This window comes from Mastacembelus armatus, chromosome 6 (assembly GCF_900324485.2).
Source record: "Mastacembelus armatus chromosome 6, fMasArm1.2, whole genome shotgun sequence".
NCBI lineage: Eukaryota > Metazoa > Chordata > Actinopteri > Synbranchiformes > Mastacembelidae > Mastacembelus > Mastacembelus armatus.
The window spans coordinates 11,592,786-11,616,573 of NC_046638.1; the positions used below are offsets into that span (position 1 = coordinate 11,592,786).

A 23,788-nucleotide genomic window follows, 5' to 3' on the forward strand; every position below is an offset into this window, starting at 1 on the left:
TTGCACTTTCACTTTTGTCCACCAATCTAGTCTCAGTAACCCATAATCTAAGTAAAAACATGTCTGAGTGCTGGGGAGCACATCAGGCAATGAGGCCCCTCCACAGCTCACAGTGGAACTCACTGTTCAGTATCAGATGAAGAGATGCTCATCATTTCCAATGCCCAAACCTTGGGTTGCAGCACCTGGTATTCTGAGATGGTCTCCTATCCGCATACTAACCACGCCCAACCATGCTAAGCTCACAAGGCTGGACAAGATCAAGTTTGACCAGGATAAAGTGCAAAGGATGAAAATATGTACTTTGACTTTTTCACAAATGCGTTAAAACTGACAAATCTCATTTATAAAACTATTTGAACCCTTTGTACTCCAAATTGTAGTCAGATGCATCCTGTTAATCTTACTTGAGATGTTTGCCTACCTGTGGCAAAGTGAATTGATAAGACTTTTGAGAAAGGCACAGAACTGTGCATATAAGTTTCACACTGCATGTCAGCACAAAAATCAAGCCATAAAATCCAAGGAACTTTTTCTAGTAGACCCCAGTGGCAACTGTGGCAAGTCATTGACCAGGGAAAGGGTATAAAATCATTTCCAAAATCCGGTGGTCCCAGAGGCACAGTGGCAACAATAAATATGTAATGGAAGCTGTTTGGAACCACCAGGCCTATTCTACAGTCCAGCTAAACTGAGTAACTGGCTAAGAAGAGCCTTGGTCATGGAGGTGAACAAGAACTCTATCATGGTTTCTGAACCTGCTGGAAGGGTGACATCTCAGCAGCATTCAAAAACAGTGAGAGCATGAAAGGAAAGATTATCTGCTCTGATGATACAAAAACTAAACTCTTTGGGAAGAACTCCAATCACTTTGTATGGTGAACAGCAGGCAGTGCTCATCAACAGGCTAACAGCATCAGCACAACACAGCATGATGGAAACAGCATCATGTCATGGCAGTACTTCTCAGCAGCTGACACAGACAGACTGGTCAGAATTTAGGGAAAGATGAATGCAAAATTTATTCCTCAAAGAAAACTTGCTCCAGAGTCCACACAACCTGAGACTGGAGCGATGATTCACATTTCAGCACGACAGTGTCCTAAAGCATAGAGCCAAGACAACACTGCAGTAGCTGTGGGACAAGTGTCTAGCTGTCCTTGAGTGGCCCAGCCAAAGCCCAGAGTTAAATCCCATGGAACATCTGTGGAGAGACCTTAAGACAGCAGTTTACAGATGCTTCCCATCCAATCTGACAGAGCACGAGTGGATCTGCCAGGAAGAATGGTATAAACTGTCCAGCTCCAGGTGTGCAAAGCTTGTAAGTACTTACTCAAGAAATCTCTACACTGCATTTGCTGCCAAGAGGCTTCTACAAAGTACCAAACTGAGAGTCTGAACACTTTTGAAAATCAGATATTTTCTGTTTTTTTTTTTTTCCCCCCAGATGTCTTACTTACAACGTAAAAACTTTGTTCCACTCTGGATTGACAGTCTTATAGATTGTGTGAGTTTGAAGTTTGCAGTTACCAAGCTCAAGAACACACAAGGGGTTGCTTTTTCCTGTAAACAGCAAATAAAAGAGTTATTATATAATGTAAACAAAAGGCCATGATTATGAGAACAGAAAACAGAGAAGTGAATTGTTAGAGATTACCATTGAGGTCTGTTGTAGGAAGATCATTTGCCTTTATAACCTTGACTTGAAGGAATCCAACCTCCCCCACACATTTGTGTGAGTTTTTTAAGTGCTGAAATTTATATGATTAAAAACATGTTATCCAGAACACTTTTTAAAAAATGGTTAGGAATATAACCACATCATATTGCATTCCCAATACCAGGTCTAGATTAGAATTATTGAAAATGTGTCCTCCATCTTTTCATAAAATCCATACAACTTATTAGTATTCCTCACTAAATCAGTTGCCATTAGGATCATTGCTAAACAGTAAACAACAGTAGGATGCTATGACAAAATGTAAGGACCTTCATTTTCAAAACAAAATCAAATTAAACTAAGAAAAAAAAAAAGACATACTTACAAATTTCTCCATGACTCTGGATCTCTCATCAGGCTTCTCCAAAGGAGCTGTTTCAATGTCAGAGATAGAGACTCCCCAGCAGGGTCTAGGGGTGACCAGAAACACCAGCCTGCCCTTTCCTGGATCCAGCGCATGAGTGTAGAGCTGCCTCTCATTAAATGTAAGTCTTGATAGGTCAATCTCAAACCTTAGACACAAAAGGAAATTCACTCCAGTGAAACGGATAAGGCCAACTAGTTCTGTGGAGGAGCCAATGTCAGCAAAATTAGCACTACCCACCAGCAAATACTCACATTCCCCATGATTCCTCACCCTTCCTCCCTCTCTTTGAGCAGACCTCCACCTGCAGAGGTTCCTGGTTATCTTCAAACTGATTGAAGTCAAACCGCTCTCTCCACTGGGGATTAGCCTGAATGCAAAGGCTCTGAGGGCAGTAACGACACTGATTCAGCACAGACAGTAACAAGTAACTTGGAAACACACACGCTCGTACTCTTTTGACGCAATGTCAGGTTTGTGCATCAGACTCAGCAGGTCCTTCATGACAGGTGGATTAAGTCTTCATTCAGGAGGAGAGGAGAAAGAGAGGTGTGTTATGTGTATGTGTCTCTATTTGTGTGTGCTTGTATGTGTACACCTCAGTAGCCACTCTGGGATTGTAAACACTGACAGCTTCCAATTAGAATCAGCTTTGTTCAACAAACAAACAAGCAGAGAGGAAAGCAGAGAGGTTTACAAAGAAATGACACGACAACACAAGACAAGTGCAACATAGAATCATCAGGGGGGAGGCCAACAAGTATAGGTAGATGAACAGGGCATGCTGGGTATGCAAATGAAAGCAATGAAGCCCAGCACCTGAAGCACAGAGAGAAGTGAGTGGCAGCTTTGCCCAGTCTAATGAGCTGCCTCTGCCATGGCCCAGTAAGCCAAGGTGGAGGTGAGTCACCTGCTGCTGACAGACACCTGCTGAGAGAATGAAGCAGGGAAGTAAGAGATAGGGGCCAGGAAGAAAGACTTGAAGTAAAAAGAGCAGACATTACAAAGAAATAGGAGCATGAGAAATACGAAAGAGAAAGACTTTTAAAAAAAACAAGTCCAACCTTGCTCTTGTACTTTTGATCACCAAGGCGAAAGCGGACATAAATGTCCCCATGGCCATACTGAGGCAGGTCTTGTCCTTCTACCAAGGTGATGCCAAGGACCCCAGTCCACATCTGGTTCTTCAGCTGATTCTTTGGCGGTTCAGCTGGGCGCTGGGGTGGTAAGGCCTGGTTTTGCTGCAGGGCACACAGAGAGACACAGATAATTATATATATATATATTTTTTTTTTTTCTTTTTCTTTTAAAGCACCTTGTGTGGAAGCTCTCTGCTCTCCTCTCTGTTTACCTGCTCCTTCCTCAGCCTGGCACATCATCATGTTCATAGAGTGCATTAAAAGTAGGACAAAGGTTTACACTATACAGCGCATCTCTGTTGGAGCACATTAGCACATCTCTACTGACAGGCAAGCCACACCATGGAGGCTCCTGGAGAGAAAGGAAGAAAGGGACGTCAGCAAGCAGCCAGATGTCCCTGGATGTGACAGTCCCACTCATCACTGGCTCCCAGACTGAGTGTGGGGAGGCAGGACACTTGGCATACTGCACTAGAGACAGCAGGCAGCAGTGAGTAATGATGCACACCACATAGCTCTCTCATCAGCAAATTATGCATACATGCAGTATGTATGGCCAGCATCAGAGTATATGGCATGTTGGCAAATACATCGAATTTTCATTTTACCAGCAAAATAACATCTTTTCTACTAGCCTGAAGCTTTGAAACCAAAAAAATGTTATACATTTGAGAACTCAAGGAAGTCAAAACAAATAATCCATTTCTTCTGCTGTGTGTTACATAGGGACTGAGAGAGAGAGGCCTTGATATGTTTCCACGTTAGAGTTCCCGTGAGGCCATGTGGTGATAGGCCAGGGCTGTAAAAACAAACAGCAGAGAGGTTGTGTAGGGCTGACTGTAATTAAAGAGCAGGACCGTAATCTGCTCTAGCCTCTTTGATTGCCCAGCTCCTTCGCCTGCCCCTGTGACGCTGCTTCAAACAGCTCTACTACAACTCCCCTGCCACTCCGGCCCCTCCTCTCCACTATGGGGTCACAACCCACATTGCCACCCAATCCGGAGGGGATCAAAGCACATCTCAGGGACCTGAATTAACATGGAATACCACAGGCACAGCCCTATAAATATCAGCCCCTTCAAAAGAAGAGGAACAGAGGGAGTGGAGGACCGATATAAAACAGGCCTCAGCCAAGTCATCCCAAGTGTTTATCTTGGACACATTTCTATCTCAGCGGCCAATAAAACAATTCCACTTAACTGTAAGTGGCCCCTAAAGAGAATCTATTCCTGGTCCTAAAAGGGCTGTGCGATTGCTTCCATATGGTGGGACAGCATGGGGACAAGCACGATGAGCTCAGACCCAGGTCCATTTGGCTGGTACCTCAGCACTGTCCATCCGCAGCTGTGATATTACATCCTAACATCTGGGTTATTGCCCGCTATGCCTGAGAATTATCAGCCTTGCCGATCTTAGGCGTCCCACACTGGCAACATGCCTTGAACAGCAGAACACCCCCTCCCACTTCTCCCATACGCCCCCCTCCTGTTTGAAACACTATCACACAGCAGAGTTTTACTTAGGCACTTGCCATTCCCTGTCTCTGTGGTGGTAACACAGAGGGAGAAAACGATGTTCTGAAAGAGGGGGAGTAGAGCTGCAAGAGCTGGGTATTCAGCACTTCCAGGATAGGTGTTAAATGCAATAAGATATTGTATGTTTATCAAAAATGAAATGGGGAAAAAAAATGGCATTGTTACATTGTTAAATTAGCAGTGTAATTTAGGCAGCAGAACATTGTGTGGAGTCCCATCACACATTTCTGTCTCCCTTTGAGTATCTTTAGCCATCTGTAGTGGATAACCTACAATGTGTATGAAAATGGCTTCATTCCTTTGTCATCTAATTTCAAACAGAGATTGTCTACTGGACCATCAAGAGACTGAACAGTGGCAGATGTAGTGACTACATAGGTGTGAATATAAACCCACTCGCTGCAGTGTGAGTCCCAAACAGCAACCCTCTTCACTCTGAATATAATTACAACTGAAATATATTGAAAACCACTTGAGAGGAAATGGAACTTTGTTTACTAGAAAACCAAATATTGCTCTATAATAGTCATCTAAGGGCTCTTTCATGGCAACATATTCAGTCAATATTATTATTTTGGTTTTGATCAGAATGTAATATTGTGCCATACTTTTTTTCACAGTAAATGATACCACTAAAAATAATATGCATTGCAAAAAAGGTTCACTATAAAACCACAAAAGAAATAGGCTGTGCTGAAGCCAAGGTTACACACAAAAGCCAGAGTGGTGAGCATACATCTCATTCTTTGTTGCACCATAATACAGTGAGCTACTGCCCCCTAGTGCTTTAACCATAACCATAAGCACTGCTTAGTAAATGGCAAAGTTGAATGCAGAAATACTAATTTGCATTCTGTATACTATTTTGTAGTTCAAGTTAAAAATTAAATGTAATGAAAATCCATACCTTATTCTTCTTTGCTGGCCACCTCTGAAAAAACAAGAAACAGATCAGCATCAAAAAAAAAAAAATCAGGGAAGATTGAGGAGAGAAGACTGCTTGAGCAAATACATCTCATATAAAAAAATACTCTTACAGGGCTTCTTTTGATGGTTGCATCTCTAAACATTAAGCAAACATCAACAATAATAACTCCCATGTCATCTTCTTTACTTTTGGGATCATCAAGAGGCAACTCCATTTCATAGGTTCTGTGAAGAGACAGAAATGGCATGAAGAATAAAACTGATTACCACTAATGGACATCCTTATAAGGATATATATCTATTATATATTCCTCACTTGTACAGTTCAAGATTTTTCAGCGAAATAGTGCTGGAACCCATGAACTCATCAGCGGTCCGATTTTTATCATAGACCTGCAACAACATTACAAATACTATTACGATTATACACTGAAATTGTGGGCAGCTGTTCAAAACCACTCTCATATAATAAATTAACTCATTTCTATTTAAACAAGTAATACTTACTCGAACTTCCACAATATGCTCTCGATCTCTCAGAGGATGAGTAAAGGACTCATTCCACGTTGGATTCAAGTTTTTATAAACCACTTTGCTTTTATAAAACTGTTTTCCTTCAAGTTTGAACTTCACATAAGGATCGCTGGTACCTGAAATTAAATACAAAAAAATAAAAACCAGCAACATTATGCTGTGTGACACAAATAACTTGAAGTGTTAAGATAACATACAAACAAAGTGCAAAAACACTGATTTCATAGCGGTCTATGGTGAAAAAGAATTTCTTAATGCAAACTATGAATGTTTACTTCATGTGGAACATATTGTCGCTTTGAAAATGCCCGCTGTGTATGAAAACACACACACACACCCTTCCCCCATGCTGATTGTGTGAGAGACTGAAATATGTGAGGAAGAGGTGTACCCCACACATGGCAAAAACAGAGAGATGTAGCTGTTTAATTGTGAAAGAGGAGAAACACTCGCCAGCATGAGGCAACCAGAAACCAAAATCTAGAAGCAACCAGTGTTAATCTCCCAAGCCTGTTAAGAAAGTCTGTCTGCGAGTGGGGTAGGGGTATGGGCCTTCTTTGTTTCTCCAATTGCATGCAGATTGGCCGAAAAATGAAAGCCAGTCCCATGCCTTCATTTGAACGGGGGAATAAAGGGGTGCTTGAGAGAGCCTGCAGGGAGGCTTGAATCACATGACAAAGGCCCTGTGGGGATGGGCTGTCAGGCCTGTCAGCTCCCTACTCCAAATGAACATCTCGCAAAGGCAGGCAGGACCCACAGCAGCTCCACCCTGCCAGCCTGTGACAGGGAAACCTCCAGGCAACTTGACAGGAGGAGAATGTGGCAGCTAGCAAGGAGAAAAGCTCTGGCATGACTGAGAACGGTGACGATGGAAATTAATGGGAAAAAAGGGGAGAACAAAAACCAAGGAGTGGGGGCTGGTGGCGTGGGTCCTTTCAGAATATGTAATGACAATGTATGCCATTGGTGAGCCTTTGGCACGGTGTTGATTGTTGGGCAAACAGGAGAGAGACAGGGGGCGTGTGGGGATTGCATCATCATGGTGCAATCTTGTCAGGAAAAGTAAGGTCTCAACTAGCAGGGAGCAGGGCACTGGGCTTGGAGGATCTCCTGTCACCATGCAGGAAACAGTTAAGCATCATTTTTGCTGTTAGGTGATTTCCCAAAGCTACAGGAGCTGCAAGTACAGTATTAGGAAAAACACCAGTACAGCCTGGGCGTTTACAATTTCAATTAAATATGTTTGTTGAAGCTTTTAAATACTGAATTTTGCGCAATTTTCTGCTACAAAAATACATCTACCAATTTTAACAATAACTGTATTTTAATTAAAACTGATGTTGTAAGCAAAAGAAACGCAAAAAATAGTAAATAAGTCATTTTTAATGGGACCACACGTGAATATTTTTTGGTGTAGTTCTATATATGGCCACCTGAGGTCGCTGTTTTCTCAAAGTAAAGTTACTAGGCCTCAGGGTTAGGGGAAAATGGTATCTCACGCTTGTGACTGTCTCTCCCTGGACAATATGACTGTCTCTGAGGATTCAAATCTTAATAGACAATCCAGTTATGCAATCATTCATTCAAACTCATTCAAATGTGTTAAAATCTAAACCATTTATCAAAGTTCATGTTTAACAGTATTTTTGGACATGGCTATTTTTAAAAACGACCTGAGTTTGGATGAATATGTACTACTTTAGGATGACAAGACTAATAAAATGTCTTACATCTCATATGGAAAATCAATAATTTAACTTGCTTTAAATTTTTTTTGAAAGTCATACCCCTATGAGTATGACACGAATGTCTCTTTGTCTCGAGAAAAGCCCTTAGGTATGAGGTCAACAATTTTGAACATCTGATAGCTAACAATCGTTGAAACCTGGCATGCCATCTCAAAATCAACTGTTTAAATCAGTGGCAGTACCTAATGCAATCATGGACAGATCATGCACACTCTTTTAAGACTACTGATTGTCCCACCCTGTCTTTTGTCGTACTGGTCTGACTGCATACTTGTGCTTTGTCCAATCACCACAGGACATGTCACACAGGAGATGCATTAACTGAAAACAGCCCATCTTACCTTTATACACAGCAAGATTAACAAGATGTGTGGAGGACTGTGTGTCCATTCAGTTTTCTCTAGTACTCACCCTCAAACTGTTGCTACTGCATTTATTTAGGCTGTATACAAGAAATCTGATATGACTCATATTCAACATCTAAGGTAATTTTAAAACACTGTTTCATGTTAGACCTACTAAATATCCTTTTAAGATCCAAGTGAGACAGCTTCCTAGTCTTACAGGCAGCAAAAGACCAAAACCTACAGATCTGCTACACGTTGTTGACCTACCAGAGCGCTTGTCTCTGATGACGAGATTCGTTCCCTGCTTTAAGATGATGCTCAGGAGGTATCTCTGAAGCGGGACAGGTACGTGGGCCTCAGGCCCTGTAGTTACAACCTGCTAAAGAGAACCATTCACATTTATATGCGTTCTCTCATCAGATGCTAGATTTATTTCAGTGGGTATAACAGCTGAGTGAGTACTTACAGAGTTTTCGATAGGATTTTCATCAAAATCACATGGTTCACTGGACATCTACATGGAAAAAGACTGTAATTATAATCTGTGAAACATCAAAATGTATGTGTACTCCTCTGTTTACTGCATGATAAAGTGGGTTCAGAGGGCATTTAGTTCATCTTCACTTTTTGCACAATTTGTTGTGAATTTGATTTTAAATTCATAACATTTCCATTTTGGCAATCTACACACAGTATCTCACAATGAAAAAGTAAAAATATGCTCTCAGAAATTTTTGCAACCATAACTATCAAAAACTAAAATCTCTCATTTACAAAAGTACTCAGACCCTTTGCAGTGGCACTGTGGCTAAATTCTTCCTGCTTGTTTTTACTATCCTTGAGATGTGTCTAGAGCCTGATTGGTTTCCACATGTGGCAAACTGAACTGATTAGATGTCTGCCTCTTAACAATGTAGAAACGGACACATCCATGTATATAATTTCCACAATTTACACTGCTTGTCAGGACAAAACCCACGCCATGAAGTCCAGAACTTCAACCACTGGGCCTGGGAAACACCACCCACTGCTCCTCACCTGGCAACTCCTTAAGAAGACCTTTAGCTGTAATTGTAAGCAAAGGAGCTTCCACAAAATATTAAGGGTCATAACACTTTATAAATGAGAAATTGATTATAACCCAAATGGATTATTGGGTGTGGAATTTTATCCATTTTAAAATTAAACTGACTACAATTATACAAAAATGTGGGCCTAACTACTTTCTGAACACATTAAAAACACTTCATGATATATTCTAATGCTGATCATTTCTATAGACAATGTGTCAACAGCATGTAAGGACGTGCAACAGCATGCAAACTGAGGTGCAATCAGCCTGTTTTGTACTTGTAGAGCTCTCTATGCCAGATTGTGTCTCTAACTAGTATCACAGGTTTTTGACTGGTTTATATATCTAAGAGCCATCTAGCCAACAGAGAAAAACGGTCTCGGTTTCCCGTATGGAGGCCCGTATGAAAGTCCTCCAGTATACAGTCTCTTTAGAATAAGGATGTTTTTGATATACTTTGTTGCACCAGTAGAGAATATATACCGTATGCTGTAAATGTATCTATTGTACATGAGACTATAGTCGAATGTACCACGTATCCTGTAAAGAACCACATTAATTGAAAGTGAAAACATGCAAATATTCGGTTAGATATACCCAATTTATTAAATGTATCTTCAGTTATTGTGGTGTTGCTTCATACTGTATTTGTAACAAGTTTAGTTGCAAGTTATAACATCACACAACCTCCTCCTTACTAATTTATTTTATATTATACTACTATTTTACTATTATATTTTATATTATATAGAGTACATACTTTTTGTTTCATCTAAGTTTGTAGAACTGTATCTGTGGTATGTGCACAGGAATCGATTGATTTAAATTTCACGAGACATTTGTGTGATTTATTAGTTGAAATCTCAATATAAATTTCAAATAACAGATTACAGTTCATACAGACGCAATAGAAATAGGATGTTGTTCCTGATGTTAAATACATAATGAAACTGACCTCTGTTGTTTCTTCGAGGGCCTCCTCTGGCTGGGCTTCTTCTAAGTAGAACTCTCCCTTCAGAAAGGGAGAGCAGGGTTCTTGGTCCTGATCTTCTGAGTCTGTCGTCCATGGCATGCTGATATGGTCCTCACTGGGAGAGCCACAGGCAGAATCCAGTGAAATACCATCTGCACTCTCCAAAGGAGGACCCAGATTATGTAATGTCAGAGGCACCTTATCTGCAGGTGCAGGTTCTCTGACTGTTGGCAGACTTCCTTTGTCAGATGATGCATTCCTCTTTTCTATGTAAGGGTTCACTTCATCACCCATTGAGTTTGCTCTGGCCACTGCTGCAGCAAGGGGACCTGAAAGGACTCTGTCTACTAGGGGGTCTTCATTGGTGCTCTCTTTTTCACCAGGCAGACTCTCTCGCTCTACAAGGTCTGGTCTTGGTGCGTCTGTAAAAACATTTCTTTGTGCAGGAACGAAGTCAGGAGTAAATTTAACTCTATCCCCCTTGTTTTTTTTAACCACTTGGGTATATAGAGCTTGTTGAGTAGAGCTCACCTTGTTCTCTGAGCCTGAAATAACAGTATCATAATTCTCATAACAGGCCAGAGTTTCTGTTGATGCACTTGCTCTATTCAAAGCTGCAGTTTGGTGAGCTGTGGGAACCATAAGTGTAGTTTCTGGGACTGAATTATTCACTCTTTCTGTGGAAAGCGGCCCATCAGTGACTGAAGCACTTGTAACAGAATCAGTGTCACTCACGCTGGGAGAGATCCCAAAGAAGATGGCATCAGAGGCAGTGGACAACAAGGCGTTCTCTGTAGAAAAGGCTTCACCTGGCACCAACCTTAGATCTGGCACTGAAATACTACGCCGATGTGCCAGGTTTCGCCCCTGCTTGGCAAGCGGCTTCTTACCTGGCTTCTTTTTCAAGGCAAACTTATTTTTTAGACGCAAATTCTCCAAGAAGTTCTTTTTCTTGAAATCCATTTTGAATGATGCCTCTCAAACTGTAAAAAAAAGAAATGTGTATATAGACTTAGCACAAGGCAACAAAAAGGCCTATGCAGGGACTTGATTAGCAACTGAACTAACCAGGGGCTAAGTCTTGATTGCACTGGGCTTATCTGTTCTTTGGTGGTTTGATAGGTACCACTGGTTGGGGAAGTTTCACCTACATATATATCAAATAATGTAATAAAAACATATTTCATACATACATACACACACACACACACACTGCCCATTCTGTATCCATCTGGTTGTTAATGAAAATGTAAATATCAAGGTAACATGCTGTAACTTACTTTGCCTGAGTAGTTAGCTTCCCTCTTTGTTAGGGAGCTTCAAGTTTTAATATTTTTGTATATGAAATAACTGTATGTCCACAATAATCTGCGAAGGGAGGCAAATAGTTTGACTGGTGAGACACGTGGGTTCGTGGTTTGTGTTGCAACCAGAAGTTATGCCTGTAATAGTTTAAACTTTGGGCCATCAGCTTCGATTCCTACACAGTTTAATTTGCCAGTTTCCCCATTTACCTTCATTTTCTTCTTAAAATCTCTAACAACGCTAGCCTGGGTGTTATCGCGCCAACGTTTCATGCTTTTATGACAGCTAGTCATCTTCACCTTCGTCCCGCTTCCTCCTCCTTCATTGAATCACTAAATTACTACCCCTCTCCCTCCCAACGCTGTAATTAGTTCCACCTCGCTCCAGCCCGTGGCTTTGGCTTTTTGGCTTTTTTCGAGTTAACCTAGTTAATTTAGTGTTAGCGTGAACCTTTGACAGGACCAAATATGTTGGGCTGAGCTCAAAATATTGTTTGTAAAGTCGACTCAACAATGGAGGTTAGCCAAATGTAAAGTTTAGTAGAGCTGGCCACTGAAATATAAAGTATAGGCCATTCTGACAAGTAGTGCTTTTTGACCAATACATTTTTCACACCTCTATTTTTCTAGTTTTTTCTCAGAATGTATGCCTTAATGTAGACCTACTCTGATATTAAAGGATTCAAGATATAAACAATTGGACAGAAAAAAAAGAAATCATGGAATTGTTTCGTTTAACAAAATGTAATCTAAATGTTTGACTCATCCAAGTAGCTACTTTTTGGAGATACAGTTGTACTATCTGGCCACTTTAGTCACAAAGAAAAGTTTTGAGCATTTACAGTTTTAAAAAATGGCCATGCAGTATCTCTCAAACTGTGCCAGGCAGGGGTAAGTAAATTTATGAGCACAACTGTATAACAGTGGGAGCTTTCTCTCTACAAAACATACCAGATTTTATGCGGAAAGTTCTTTTCGTTGCACTTGTACGTTGCTTTGCTTTCATTTTTTCTGTCCAGTTAATCCCAGACCAGCTCGATGAGGTTTAAGTCTGGAGACTGTGCTGTTGTGACTTGCCAGACCTCCTCCTGCCACTTTCCCTACAGTTTCCAGGTACCTTTTAATGTTGGAGACTGTGCTGACTGACACCTTGGCTTTTGTTGCAGTTTTAGTAAACGAAAGACCTACACTTTTAAGGGTTATCATGGTCTATCTGTCTCCCTTCACTTTAATTTACTTCCATTACTGCAGAATAGCTCTCAGTTGTTAATCCATTATTTTTTCCCCTGAAAAGAGCTATTTTGTATAAATGACATGTACATTATTTTTCAGTTTTTGGCCAACTAAACTTTTTCTTCACCTCCAGCAGTTTACCTCTTACCTTTGTACCATTTGAGGTTATTCACTGGACTTGAACTGCTTACATTTCAATAAAAAACTGGAAATATGTTGGCGATCTCAAACTTTTGACCAGTAGTTATGTTATGTCTTTGTCACATAAGGTTTCAAGTAATATTTTCTAAAGACACGATTTACAGATATATTAAGATATACAGTCATAATGCAGTGGCAGATTGTGTGCTTCAGAGGATTTGTCAACATACACATACAAAATCAGAGACCTCTCTATTGTTTGTTTGTCATATGAATTAGTATCACACCAAATAAACCTCCTTCTGCAATGGAGATCTAAACAGAAAATATTACCATTACTGTATAGTCATAATGTATAAAAATACATACAGTTGTGAATGAACTACATATATACATGGTTATTTTATCAACTGGATTATTCAGCTTTAAGTTAGACAAAAAGTACTATACCTGTTCAATATCCCTTTGGCTGAACAGCTGACTAAGCCATACACTGAATCACTTTCCACCGAGAGGAGCAGTAAACTTTCCAACAGACACCTCCACCATTGTAACTATAATGAAAAAGGAAGCGTTTCAGGCAGCACAATGTAGGATGAGTATGCTTTCTCACTTGACAGCAGGTGATTGGGGAGTTAGGCTGGCCTGGGTGAAACTAGCCATACCAGTCTCACAAGATGAGTTTCAATGACTATGAGAATGCCAGAGTCATAGCCTGCATGTTGAGTCTTACCCAAGTCAAGATTTGTGATTACTCACAGTATGAATTCAGGAATAAAGGTTATGAAAAAAAAAAAAAAAATCACAGTTATTGAGTAAATGAAGAGACTGCAGTGGCACAATCACCAAAAATATGATGAAACAGTTGCTAACAGTACAGTTGGTAGAACAGTCTGTTTATTGTTTATTTGAATATTTGTTTGAGGCTATTTATCTGATTTAAGACTTGCATGCATTACACTTCCTCTAATATGGCTTCTCTTATAGGCCCAAGTATTTGAAACTAAACTTAATTCCTTAATCTAGCCTAATTCTACAATACAACTGTCCTGCTTATCTGTTCAAAACAGTCCAAAAATACTGCTGATGAATTCTGCAACATGACTGAGGCATATGAAATGTTGGCTAGCTGTTCATTGCATCTCATCCCTGATCTTCAGCTTGGATCTGGCACTCAGTGGCTGCCTTGTCATACCAAGCTGCATTTCTTTCACACAGCCGTATATTTGTTTACAGAAGAACATGGTTTAGCCTAAGCTCGTCAAAAGTGAGCATTTATGTTTGCAAAGTATAAACTATAGCTTTCTGTCCACATATATAAGCTAATGCAACAGACCCACTGGTGTTCATTCTCTTACTCGTCTGTGCCTAACAGTGAAGACTATATGACAACAGATGTGTTTGAGTCTGGACCAAGTCTTGTTCAATATTTGCTGATGTCTTAAGGAGATCAGGCCCACATGAAAGTGCCCCATCTTGGCTCCAAGTTGAAAGACAGGGCTGGGGATCCGAAACAGGGCAAGCCCCTATGGCAGGTGTCTTCTTGCCCTCCTTCTCACACAACTCAAACAGCCAAAACCCTGCTCGGTTACTCTACACATGCACACTGGACCTATTCCAGCCTACAGCACAGCTGGTCTGATGGACAGGAAGCCAAAACCATACACTCAGGGACAAATATATTTCACATCCAAGCCTTCAGATTGAATACAGTCATGAAAGTTTCAGGTTGTCAACTACACAGCTGACCGCAAAACTTAACCCCCCACCCTCCCACCCACCTATTTTTGTCTTGCAGTAGTTTCTGTTTTGGTATTCAGTCAGTGGTGGAGTTTTCATTCATACACAGTATTAATATCATTTCTTAAAAATATATAAATATAGTTCAGAATTGAAAATATACCTTGGACAAATATAAGCAATAAAATTAAATTTTGTATGAGAAGTAATCTTTATTGCTTTATTCTTTAATCTTTTGTATAACTTTGCATGATAGATATGCATTTGAGTCCAAAAATAAGGTCTTCCCAAATGGAAATACCCCATTTGGACATTGTTGTTCAACATGTTTCTAACAGCAATAATGTAATAAGGTAACACGTTACTTATCAAATGTTACTCTCTGTTGCTTTGTCTTATTATTTCTTTGATTAGAACAACTAAAAACAGCATAAAAGTCTGGTGAGTCAAGTCGTAGGATGCATTAGCAGGCCAGCAATCAATTGAGAAATGTATTGTATTACAGTGGCTCCTGCTGGCGATACTCTGAAAATACACATAAAAAAAAACTGCTTTGACAGAAAAATACAGAATTAATTTTAATTATTAAATAACTGCTGTAGACAAGTGCTGCTATCCATGGTGAAAAATCGAAGTAACCTACATTTGTCAAAGAATTATTGGTGGGTCTAAGTAACATACTGAAATCAGATATAGTGTTATGGACAAAACTACTATATACTGTATTTGAGTTCCACATCATCCAGATAATATGCTGCTAATGCATCATTAATATACTTTCAATAACATAAAATATAATACTCTAATTGTCTGAATGGAGCCATTCACACACAACTCATACATGCACGTTTGATGCTCACATTTAGTTACACTGCTTGGTAGTACTTCTGTTCTTGTATTTAAGTAAAACTTTTACTGCATGACTTATAATTATGATTTTTATGCCGTGGTATTACCACTTTAAGGTAGGGTAGTGTTTCTTGTATGTATGTTTTATAATATTCACTTTGAAACCAAACTGTGTTGTCTAGCTTGTATCACAGTGATGGATAATGATAATGCTCCAGTGTATGGACTGATTTATGACACCAATAAAATGCATTTAGAAATTAAAACTGAAAGATAGACATTGAGTTCAGACTGAGCATACACTGAGGTGTTTAATAAAGTTGACAGTTTCTACTGTTTGGGACTTCACAGGAGAACAAATTCTATATAAGAGTTGTTTACTTCATTTTATACAGAATAAGAGAGATAACCTAAATTACACATTAAAAGCCAATATTTGTACTTTTGTGAAGAATACAAATTTTGTACAACAATATCTAGCATAGTATCTTAATTGTTTAATAAAAAGTTCACTTGAATATTTATTGTATGATGAAAATAAAATAACACATTCAAGGGAAATAAAAATGTGAATTAACTTAAAACTCTTTCGATTTTGAAACAAATAATTTCATTATTGGCAACAAAGTCCAGCTTGTGCCGCCAAACGGTCTGAGCATTCAAACCGAAAACAGCTTCTTTAGTTAAGTGAACTATCAACTACAAACACTTACCAAACACGTAGTTCTGTTTTATAAAAGCCATGAAGCAAAGCAGTGTACGCTTGCACAGCAAAGTGAAGAAAGTCTACTACAAAGGTTCATTTTACCACCCTTTCCTTTCACATTCAACAGTTGTGCACAGTTTGGACACAGACCAAAAGAGCAAAGTGTATCACAGTGCATTCAACGTGCATTTTCTTGTGTGTGTCTTTTCTTTGAAGAGGCAGGTCAGGACAAGTTTAACTGTTCTCTGCGTGTTTTTTTTTTTTTTTTTTTTAACTAAGAGAAATTAAAGTGGTGTAATTTATCTTTGGGATAAGGCATCGCCTAACTGTGCATATACAGTAGATAGAGAAACTACAAAATTCCCTGATATGTTATCAAGTGCTAAAGTATGTGCTCATCTATGAGGTGATGCTGCCAAGACAAGCAGACAATTTTCGTTGTAGTCATTTATTATTGCTATTTTCACCTGCTGTGTTATCCTGGATTACATTATGAATTACTGTACATTATGTAAAGTGTGTCTAATAATATATATATGAGGATGAAAATATTGCCCTAGGGTGTCCAAATCAATCATTTAATAAAGTCAAGCAACCTCCAGCTGTGGCACTTCAGGATAAGAGGCTAACAGTCTGTCTACCCTCTGATGCTCATCCTCCCAATGCTTTGTGGGCTAGATATGGCCTTTAATGACATCATATTCTGTATATATCATGTGAATTGGGATTAAAACTGCATAGATCATTATAAGTTTATACTAAGAACTACCATGGAGTTGATGATGAACATACACACAAGATATGTCATGGTGAATGCAGAGTGATACCTCTCCTACACAGCAAACTTCTCATTCAGATGTGTGCAATCCAGCAGTGAGATTGAAGTCAGTGACATCGTTTTGTTGTTAATATGAATTAGCTGCTGAAGTATTTGCTTCTGTGACGATGACGAAGAAAACAAGCCACAGCCCCTTTCTTCCTCTTTTTGTCTACGTGATCTGATAACTGAGGCATCGACCTCATGTCGCACCACCTTCCATGTTGATTACTTTTACGCTTTCAAACGTTCACTTTTCTGGCTGCTAAGGTTCCTACAGCTACAGTTTCCTACTAGTTATAGGGCATTGATATAAGATAAAATATCTGGAGCCAATTAAAGAAGCACTTTTTGACTGACTTTTCAAGTAGACTGCGATATTTACAACCACATATGGGCAGAGGCATGATCAGTTTTGTGTTAAGGGCAGCAGCCACTTCTACCACATTTATGTCGTCTTAAATTTCATGAACAGGATAGCGGAAATGGCATGTCTTATATGCAACAAAATAGATTATTCTTCAGCAAACGGCTGGGACCTTGAATTTGAATGTTGGCAGTGTATTCAGCAGCTGCTGGTATACAACTAACATGAGCTAACACAATAGGAGGGAAGAAACTCTATTTCCGCTAGCCTTGTGATCATCCTTCACATATATGAAAATAGTGGAACTTCAACCTCACAGCATTGTTACTACAACGTCTTCAGGACAAACAGTCACCATTAATAGAGAGAGAGAGAGAGAGAGAGAAAAAAACAAACAAATCAACCATCTGGAAATAAAACACATGGGAGATTAAATTGATATTCAATTTAGATGAGATTACAGTAAATAAACAAAATAGCAATAATGGACCAGTGATTCATCTACTTGTTAAGGGTCTAGTCTTGTAAACTTGGCTGTAATCCACAAAAATATACTTTTCTTGAAAACGGTGATGGTACATTACATTCAGTATGTACTCACACCCTTGTGATATATATTAAAGTTGCTATTTACACAACAAAACAAAATGTTTGGCTCAAATTTTCAATTACACAAACATAACAGCAAATGTTCATGGCTTTAGATTTCAATTCAAGATCTGGTTTACACGACTTTACACTGTTTGTAATAAAGCACAATAAAAAATAAAACTATGATGAAAAATGGTGTATCTGAGTGAACTGTTAGGAAACCATAGCAACTGTACAAAACAACACAAAATAACAGCTTTGGCTTATATTACTGATGAACTGTTACACAAAGGTGGATTTTTCTCACCAGTTCAACTGGATAGGTTCGCATTGTCTTAATTGCACATTTATATATCCTACTCTTTTTAAATTAGAAAATGAATAGCATGTCATTATTGCAATAAATTCTGTCACTATTTTGTTTTTACCCTCAACAGTATTATTTCATTTATTCATTAAAGTAGTCTCAACTGTGACAACTGTGTATGTATGATCAAAATTTTGTCATATTAGTTACCTCCATTTTTCTATAGCTCCTGATCAACTGAATTAATAAATTAGAAGAGGCCACTTGAGATAAGGGTCTTGTATGTTTACAGCATGATTTTAAATGATAGTTCTTGCAGTGAACATCGTATGTAAGGATCCTCAGCCTGAAAGCTACACAACTTTCTCTGATTGTTTGCAATTTGCAAGCACAACAGCAAAACAGCAACTGCATGTATGTGTGTGACCTGACCAGTGACTACAATAATCTACCCCCTACTGTTTAACCAGTTTTCTTTGAACATCTTTCCTCTGCAAACGTCATCTGAATTGCACCAAGTACCTGACACCGCCTGCTTGTGCATATAATTCAGTCCAGCTAACTGAGATTTATTTAATCTTACTCTATCAGTTCGAGAATTTACTTTAGATATGTCCGCACACAACTTATTACATTACATCTCAGCCTTACAAATTGAAATGGAGTTGAATAATATAATAATGATAGCTCTAAGGACCCTTGTTCTTTCTCCTTTCTCCATGTCTAACCCCTCCCTCTCTCTGACTGGCTATTGACTGGAGGCTTGATCGAGGCTGTTTATGTCACCCATGTGTCCATGCGCAAACGCTTGACCGAGGGGCTTTCCCTGTCCTCAGAGCTAGCAGGGGGTCTGCCCAGCCCCAGCGGGGAGTGGAAGTCTGGCCGGTGGTCTTCACGATCACTGCCATCGTAAGAGCTACAGGAAGAGCTGAGGCTGTCAGCAGGTGAACGTCCCAGAACTTCCTGTCGGCTGGACCCTTGCTGCGGCTGCTGAGGGGCAAAGCCAGATGGGGTGACACGCTCCCGTGGCGGCGAGATGGGCTCAGACTTGATGTTTATGCTCTGGCTGGTGCTGATGGATAGGTTGGAGCCCTGAGGTAGATGACCTCCACCACTGCAGAAAAAAAAAATGTGTTCAGTTCAAAAATAAGGCAACAAATGTGAGGTTCAAAAAATGTAAAAAGTGAGGAATATGTAGATGTGTTATTCAGCATGATATCACAGAGCACAGTGGGTATTGCTTTTATGTGAGGGCGTCTGAAGAGTGTGCCTTTGTTTGGAAGTGTGTTACTCACACCAAAGAATTAAGAGCTGCCTGGCCCAGTTGATGCTGTTGCCATGCCGACATGGAGCCCAGTGAGAGCCCAGGAGAGCTGAAGCCCTGTAGGGAAGAGATCTCTGCACTGCTGAGGGAGTACTCTGCAAAAACAAACGGAGCCACACACAGTGAGAACTCACTCACATTGCAGCTACAACACTGTGTGCCACTGAGAAAAGAGCAGGAACCAACAGCGTGTAGTATAAACAGTGGCGGCTGGGGCGGTTGTTTTTAGTCAGAGGGGAGAGCATAGCCAGACTCACCAGCAGGGTTGTAGGAGGTGGGCATGCCTGAGTAGACCAGGCCCTGTGGGGGTAAGCTGGGGGTGGTGACAGAAACTACTGGAGTGGCCAATGGCTGGGTTGACTGGGAGCCGCTTATCCTCTGCGTGTTCTGTAAAACACAAAAAAAAACAAGGAAGGTGCATGACTCCAAAATAAAGCACACTAATACTAAACAATATAAACAGCTTACTCTCATTAAAGACATTTCATTTAGAGCCTAGACATTTATTATCACTATTATCATTATTTAAGTTGGTATTTATTTTACATATTATGGTAAGCAAGGAAATGAATGTAATAACATATGCTGCCACAAGGGGGTGGTGTAGCTTCATGGCAGTGAATATTCTTATCTGGGAGTAATGTGGTTTCTTTCAGATACCTCATGAAGTTTATTTAAATACAGCTCTCTAACAATATGTGTAGCCATATGCATATATGCAAAAAAACACCAGTGAGTTGACATACAAATGTTAAAAGTGGTTAATAATGGCTTTATATCAGCTATAGGCACAACAAATGATTTTGAAATTGAGTATAGAGATCAGTTTTGAAATAAACAACCATTAAGTGCACAAGAATAATAATGACACATTTTAATTCCCAGTGACGTACAGTAGAGCACCAGTGGTTTTTAGTGCAGTGACTGGCATGCGGTCCACATCAACACACCTACACGGCTTGGTGTGATCATGCAGCAAACTACCCTCTGAGCTACAAATGCACACACTCCAAATGCACTAATCAGATCCAGATGTCGTTAAGAACAATACTATCACAAACCCTGAGAATGTAATGTAACGAGCATATGTGCAGCTGCCAGCGGTTACGTTTGAAGCAGCATTGCATCATAATCTAGTTGATGGTTTCCTTGTATTGTTCCAACATGCTCCAGCCAGATGACTTCATTAAACCCAAGGATCTCACAGAATGATATCACTTAATGTGATGTCACCTTAGAAAAAATATAGATGATTTACATTTTCCTTACACTCTTTAAATTCTAAAACTATTCAGATTGTGAGTACAGTTTAAAAATAAAAAACATGATTTATGTTTAGCTTTTACTCACTCAATCTTTCTTTCTCTTACACACACACCGAAAACACACAACCACACACGCAAACACATCGATGGTATATAACTAACATTGACGTGCTGAGAATAGAGGAGCCAATTTAACAGGCTGAGGCAATTTTCACAGGCCAAACCCAAAACATGCAGTGACAAAACGTTTTTTAAAATTTATTATTGCTGGCAGTTCTGATAGCCAATCTCCGGTTTGAGCACTGCCTTTAGTCTAGCATGTGTGATTACCGGAAGCATGTTCACATTTCAGCCATTTGCCCAGGCATTTGTCAAAACTCACCAAATCCATTTCCTCCTCCTCCGACTGCCCTCAACAAAAGGAAAGAAGAGAGGCAGAGTTACAGAAAAGAAGCAGAGCGACTGTAAATCGCTCTGGAAAAGAGTGCCCGCTTTCTAGATTTTACAATAAAAGGGACATTAAGGAATATAAAAGTGTGCATGACTTCTGCAGCCGTTGTAAAATCACACTTGTTTTGTAACTCCAGATTTATTTTATCCATAGTACAAACACTCTATTAACTTGTCTTTATTTCAAATTTAAGACCACAGTTTTCCAACAATGTGGGGATGTTAGTGAAGTTCTGTTGCATTAGTTTACTCAACTATAAAGTCTGTAACTTGTATGAAGAAGAAACATTTAAATCCTAGACAAATTTATTGTAGTTAGTTAGCTGCCAAAATTGTTCTGGATATTGAAAAAAAAAAAGTAAAATAAAGTTTCTCAATGGTACCAGCAATGACCACATAGTAGCCTACTATGCACATCTTCAATCTTTTCTGTGCTGTGGGCCATACTGTGACCAGGCCAGGGCTGTCTTAATACCCACACTCAATCAATAGCGGCAGGAAGACACGACAAGGGCGACAAGATATTATCTGGCTCACACCCTAGGCCCCTGATTAAGTCTTCATCTACACTCTGTCACACTGAGATGTGATTAATTTAATACCATTATGGCCTAATGACAGGCCGTCTGCAGACCTGCCACAGCCAGCACTCTCCACAGCATCTACCAGACTAAAATGCTTCGTTGGCTCAGACAGAACAGAACCGACCTCCCACCACTGCCTAACCTGTTTCAGACCTATTGCAACACAACTTGTTCTGCTCTACTGATTCCACATGCCGACATGGTAACACAGTTGTTTGTACACTGCTCCGGGCTAGTTGAGGCTCAGCAAAGGAGAAGCACCCACAGTAACCCAAGGTTTATTTACCAAACACAATAATTTTCCTGGAGTAGCTCCTGTTGCTGACAACAGTAGCAACACACAAAGTGGGAAATAGTACGTCACTGGCCAATGTCTGAAAATCCCTCACCTAAAGTTTTTTGGGATGTTGATTTATAACCACGAGGGTCTAGTGTAGCCTCAGGTGTTCAGAGCACTCTGCAACTTCATTATTATAATTAGAGAAAGCCTCTCATTTAAATGTGAATAATTGAGTCAGAGTTATGACACATGAGCGGCAAATTCTTGGCTCAGTCCTCATTTTGATGGAATGGATGGATGGATCTGAGAAGAATGGTGCACAGGAGGAATGCTGTTCAGATGAGGCCTGCGCAACATGAGGGAGGACCACTTGACAGATTAGCATAGTCCGTGGTGAAAAGACCTCACAGAATGCTACAGCATGCTAATGTGATAGTATCAAAAATGTATTGGCAAAAACCTACTAGGGAAGCCTAAATAAAGACATTAAACAATGCTATGAATCTCTCTGATACAGGGCAGACCCTCTATCAGAGACTGGTATGGTCTGTACTCACCAGTGGGGGCATCATCCCTTTGCTCGAAGGAGGGATAACAACCCTTAGGTCTGGCTTGCGGCTTCCCATTCCCATGTTCCCTCCAGGGGGTGGTGGAGACTTCGTGGGCATGACTTTACCGAGGCCATTGCCGCTGGGTGTGCTGAGAAGGCCTGGAGAGCCCCTGGGGTTAACAAAACCGTTCCCTGCAGAGGTACAGAGCAACACAAACACATCATCAAACCATGGACTGTGACTGACAACACTCCCAGTCATCAAGCAAACCTCTCACACAGTGCTGTTTTCCAGCTTGCTGCAGCATGCAGCGTTAAGTGTTTCCAACCCTCTGGGAAGTTTTAATAGACTTGGATAATTATCCTGCACATTTACAAAAATAAAATGTCCATTTTAAAATTGATGAGCCTTTTATTTTTATTGTGAATGATTACATCAAAGTCAATTCTTTGTATCTTGGGATGTGGAGCAGTTTACCGTCAAATGTACTGTGACTGCTTAAAAGAAATAGCTGAAGCCATTACAGTTACATAAAAAACAATAAGGTCTCTCAATCTTGTTTTTCACACAGTGTACTCAAACAATAGCGAAGTGCTAGACGCTCTTCAACATTCACACCTTCATGTGCATCGTCATTAGTCATTTCCTTTTTCATAAAATGAATCCCCACCAACTTAATTTAGGAACCCCCACCTTTCTCAGTCTTAGTCCTTCTCACGTTTCTCATGAAATGGATGAAGATTATCTTAAGGTGTAGACGGGTTACTGAGTTACAAGTTCTATTTGCAACATATTTTTTGCTGCTTTAGTGTGATATTTAAATAGATGTAACAAAACTTACGTTAAACAGTTATTTTCGTGTGGATAGTTCATCAAATAAAATAAATCATTATGAAACAAAAATTCAGTCGTCACAAATT

At 39.8% G+C, this 23,788-nt stretch overlaps 2 protein-coding genes across 18 annotated transcripts in view; both read right to left on the reverse strand.

The window, feature by feature from the left end:
• The window catches only part of mctp2a (multiple C2 domains, transmembrane 2a), a 34,678-nt gene extending 21,056 nt beyond the window's left edge, over positions 1 to 13,622 (reverse strand). For 4 of the 5 annotated variants that reach the window (XR_003295976.1, XR_003295975.1, XM_026312015.1 and 1 more), the window contains exons 1-13: positions 13,488 to 13,622; positions 10,342 to 11,342; positions 8,781 to 8,828; positions 8,582 to 8,693; positions 6,193 to 6,335; positions 6,002 to 6,078; positions 5,796 to 5,910; positions 5,666 to 5,689; positions 3,149 to 3,325; positions 2,339 to 2,469; positions 2,046 to 2,232; positions 1,658 to 1,751; positions 1,461 to 1,563 (exon numbers count right to left, since the gene is read on the reverse strand). Coding sequence is in view for 3 of the 5 variants with exons in the window: in XM_026312015.1 (XP_026167800.1) it covers positions 1,461 to 1,563; positions 1,658 to 1,751; positions 2,046 to 2,232; positions 2,339 to 2,469; positions 3,149 to 3,325; positions 5,666 to 5,689; positions 5,796 to 5,910; positions 6,002 to 6,078; positions 6,193 to 6,335; positions 8,582 to 8,693; positions 8,781 to 8,828; positions 10,342 to 11,322 (2,192 nt within the window). In the remaining 2 variants the exon portion in view is untranslated. The remainder of the gene's footprint in view (positions 1 to 1,460; positions 1,564 to 1,657; positions 1,752 to 2,045; positions 2,233 to 2,338; positions 2,470 to 3,148; positions 3,326 to 5,665; positions 5,690 to 5,795; positions 5,911 to 6,001; positions 6,079 to 6,192; positions 6,336 to 8,581; positions 8,694 to 8,780; positions 8,829 to 10,341; positions 11,343 to 13,487) is intronic. The other variant, XM_026312014.1, reaches the window with a different exon arrangement.
• A 2,296-nt stretch (positions 13,623 to 15,918) lies between these two features.
• mef2aa (myocyte enhancer factor 2aa) overlaps positions 15,919 to 23,788 on the reverse strand; it is a 54,376-nt gene continuing 46,506 nt past the window's right edge. For 8 of the 13 annotated variants that reach the window (XM_026312025.2, XM_026312027.2, XM_026312022.2 and 5 more), the window contains 5 exons: positions 22,875 to 23,059; positions 21,386 to 21,409; positions 19,996 to 20,125; positions 19,710 to 19,833; positions 15,919 to 19,528 (listed from right to left, as the gene is read on the reverse strand). In XM_026312025.2, the coding sequence (XP_026167810.1) occupies positions 19,192 to 19,528; positions 19,710 to 19,833; positions 19,996 to 20,125; positions 21,386 to 21,409; positions 22,875 to 23,059 (800 nt within the window). In that variant the 3' untranslated portion in view covers positions 15,919 to 19,191. The remainder of the gene's footprint in view (positions 19,529 to 19,709; positions 19,834 to 19,995; positions 20,126 to 21,385; positions 21,410 to 22,874; positions 23,060 to 23,788) is intronic. The other 5 variants (XM_026312024.2, XM_026312035.2, XM_026312031.2 and 2 more) reach the window with 1 other exon arrangement.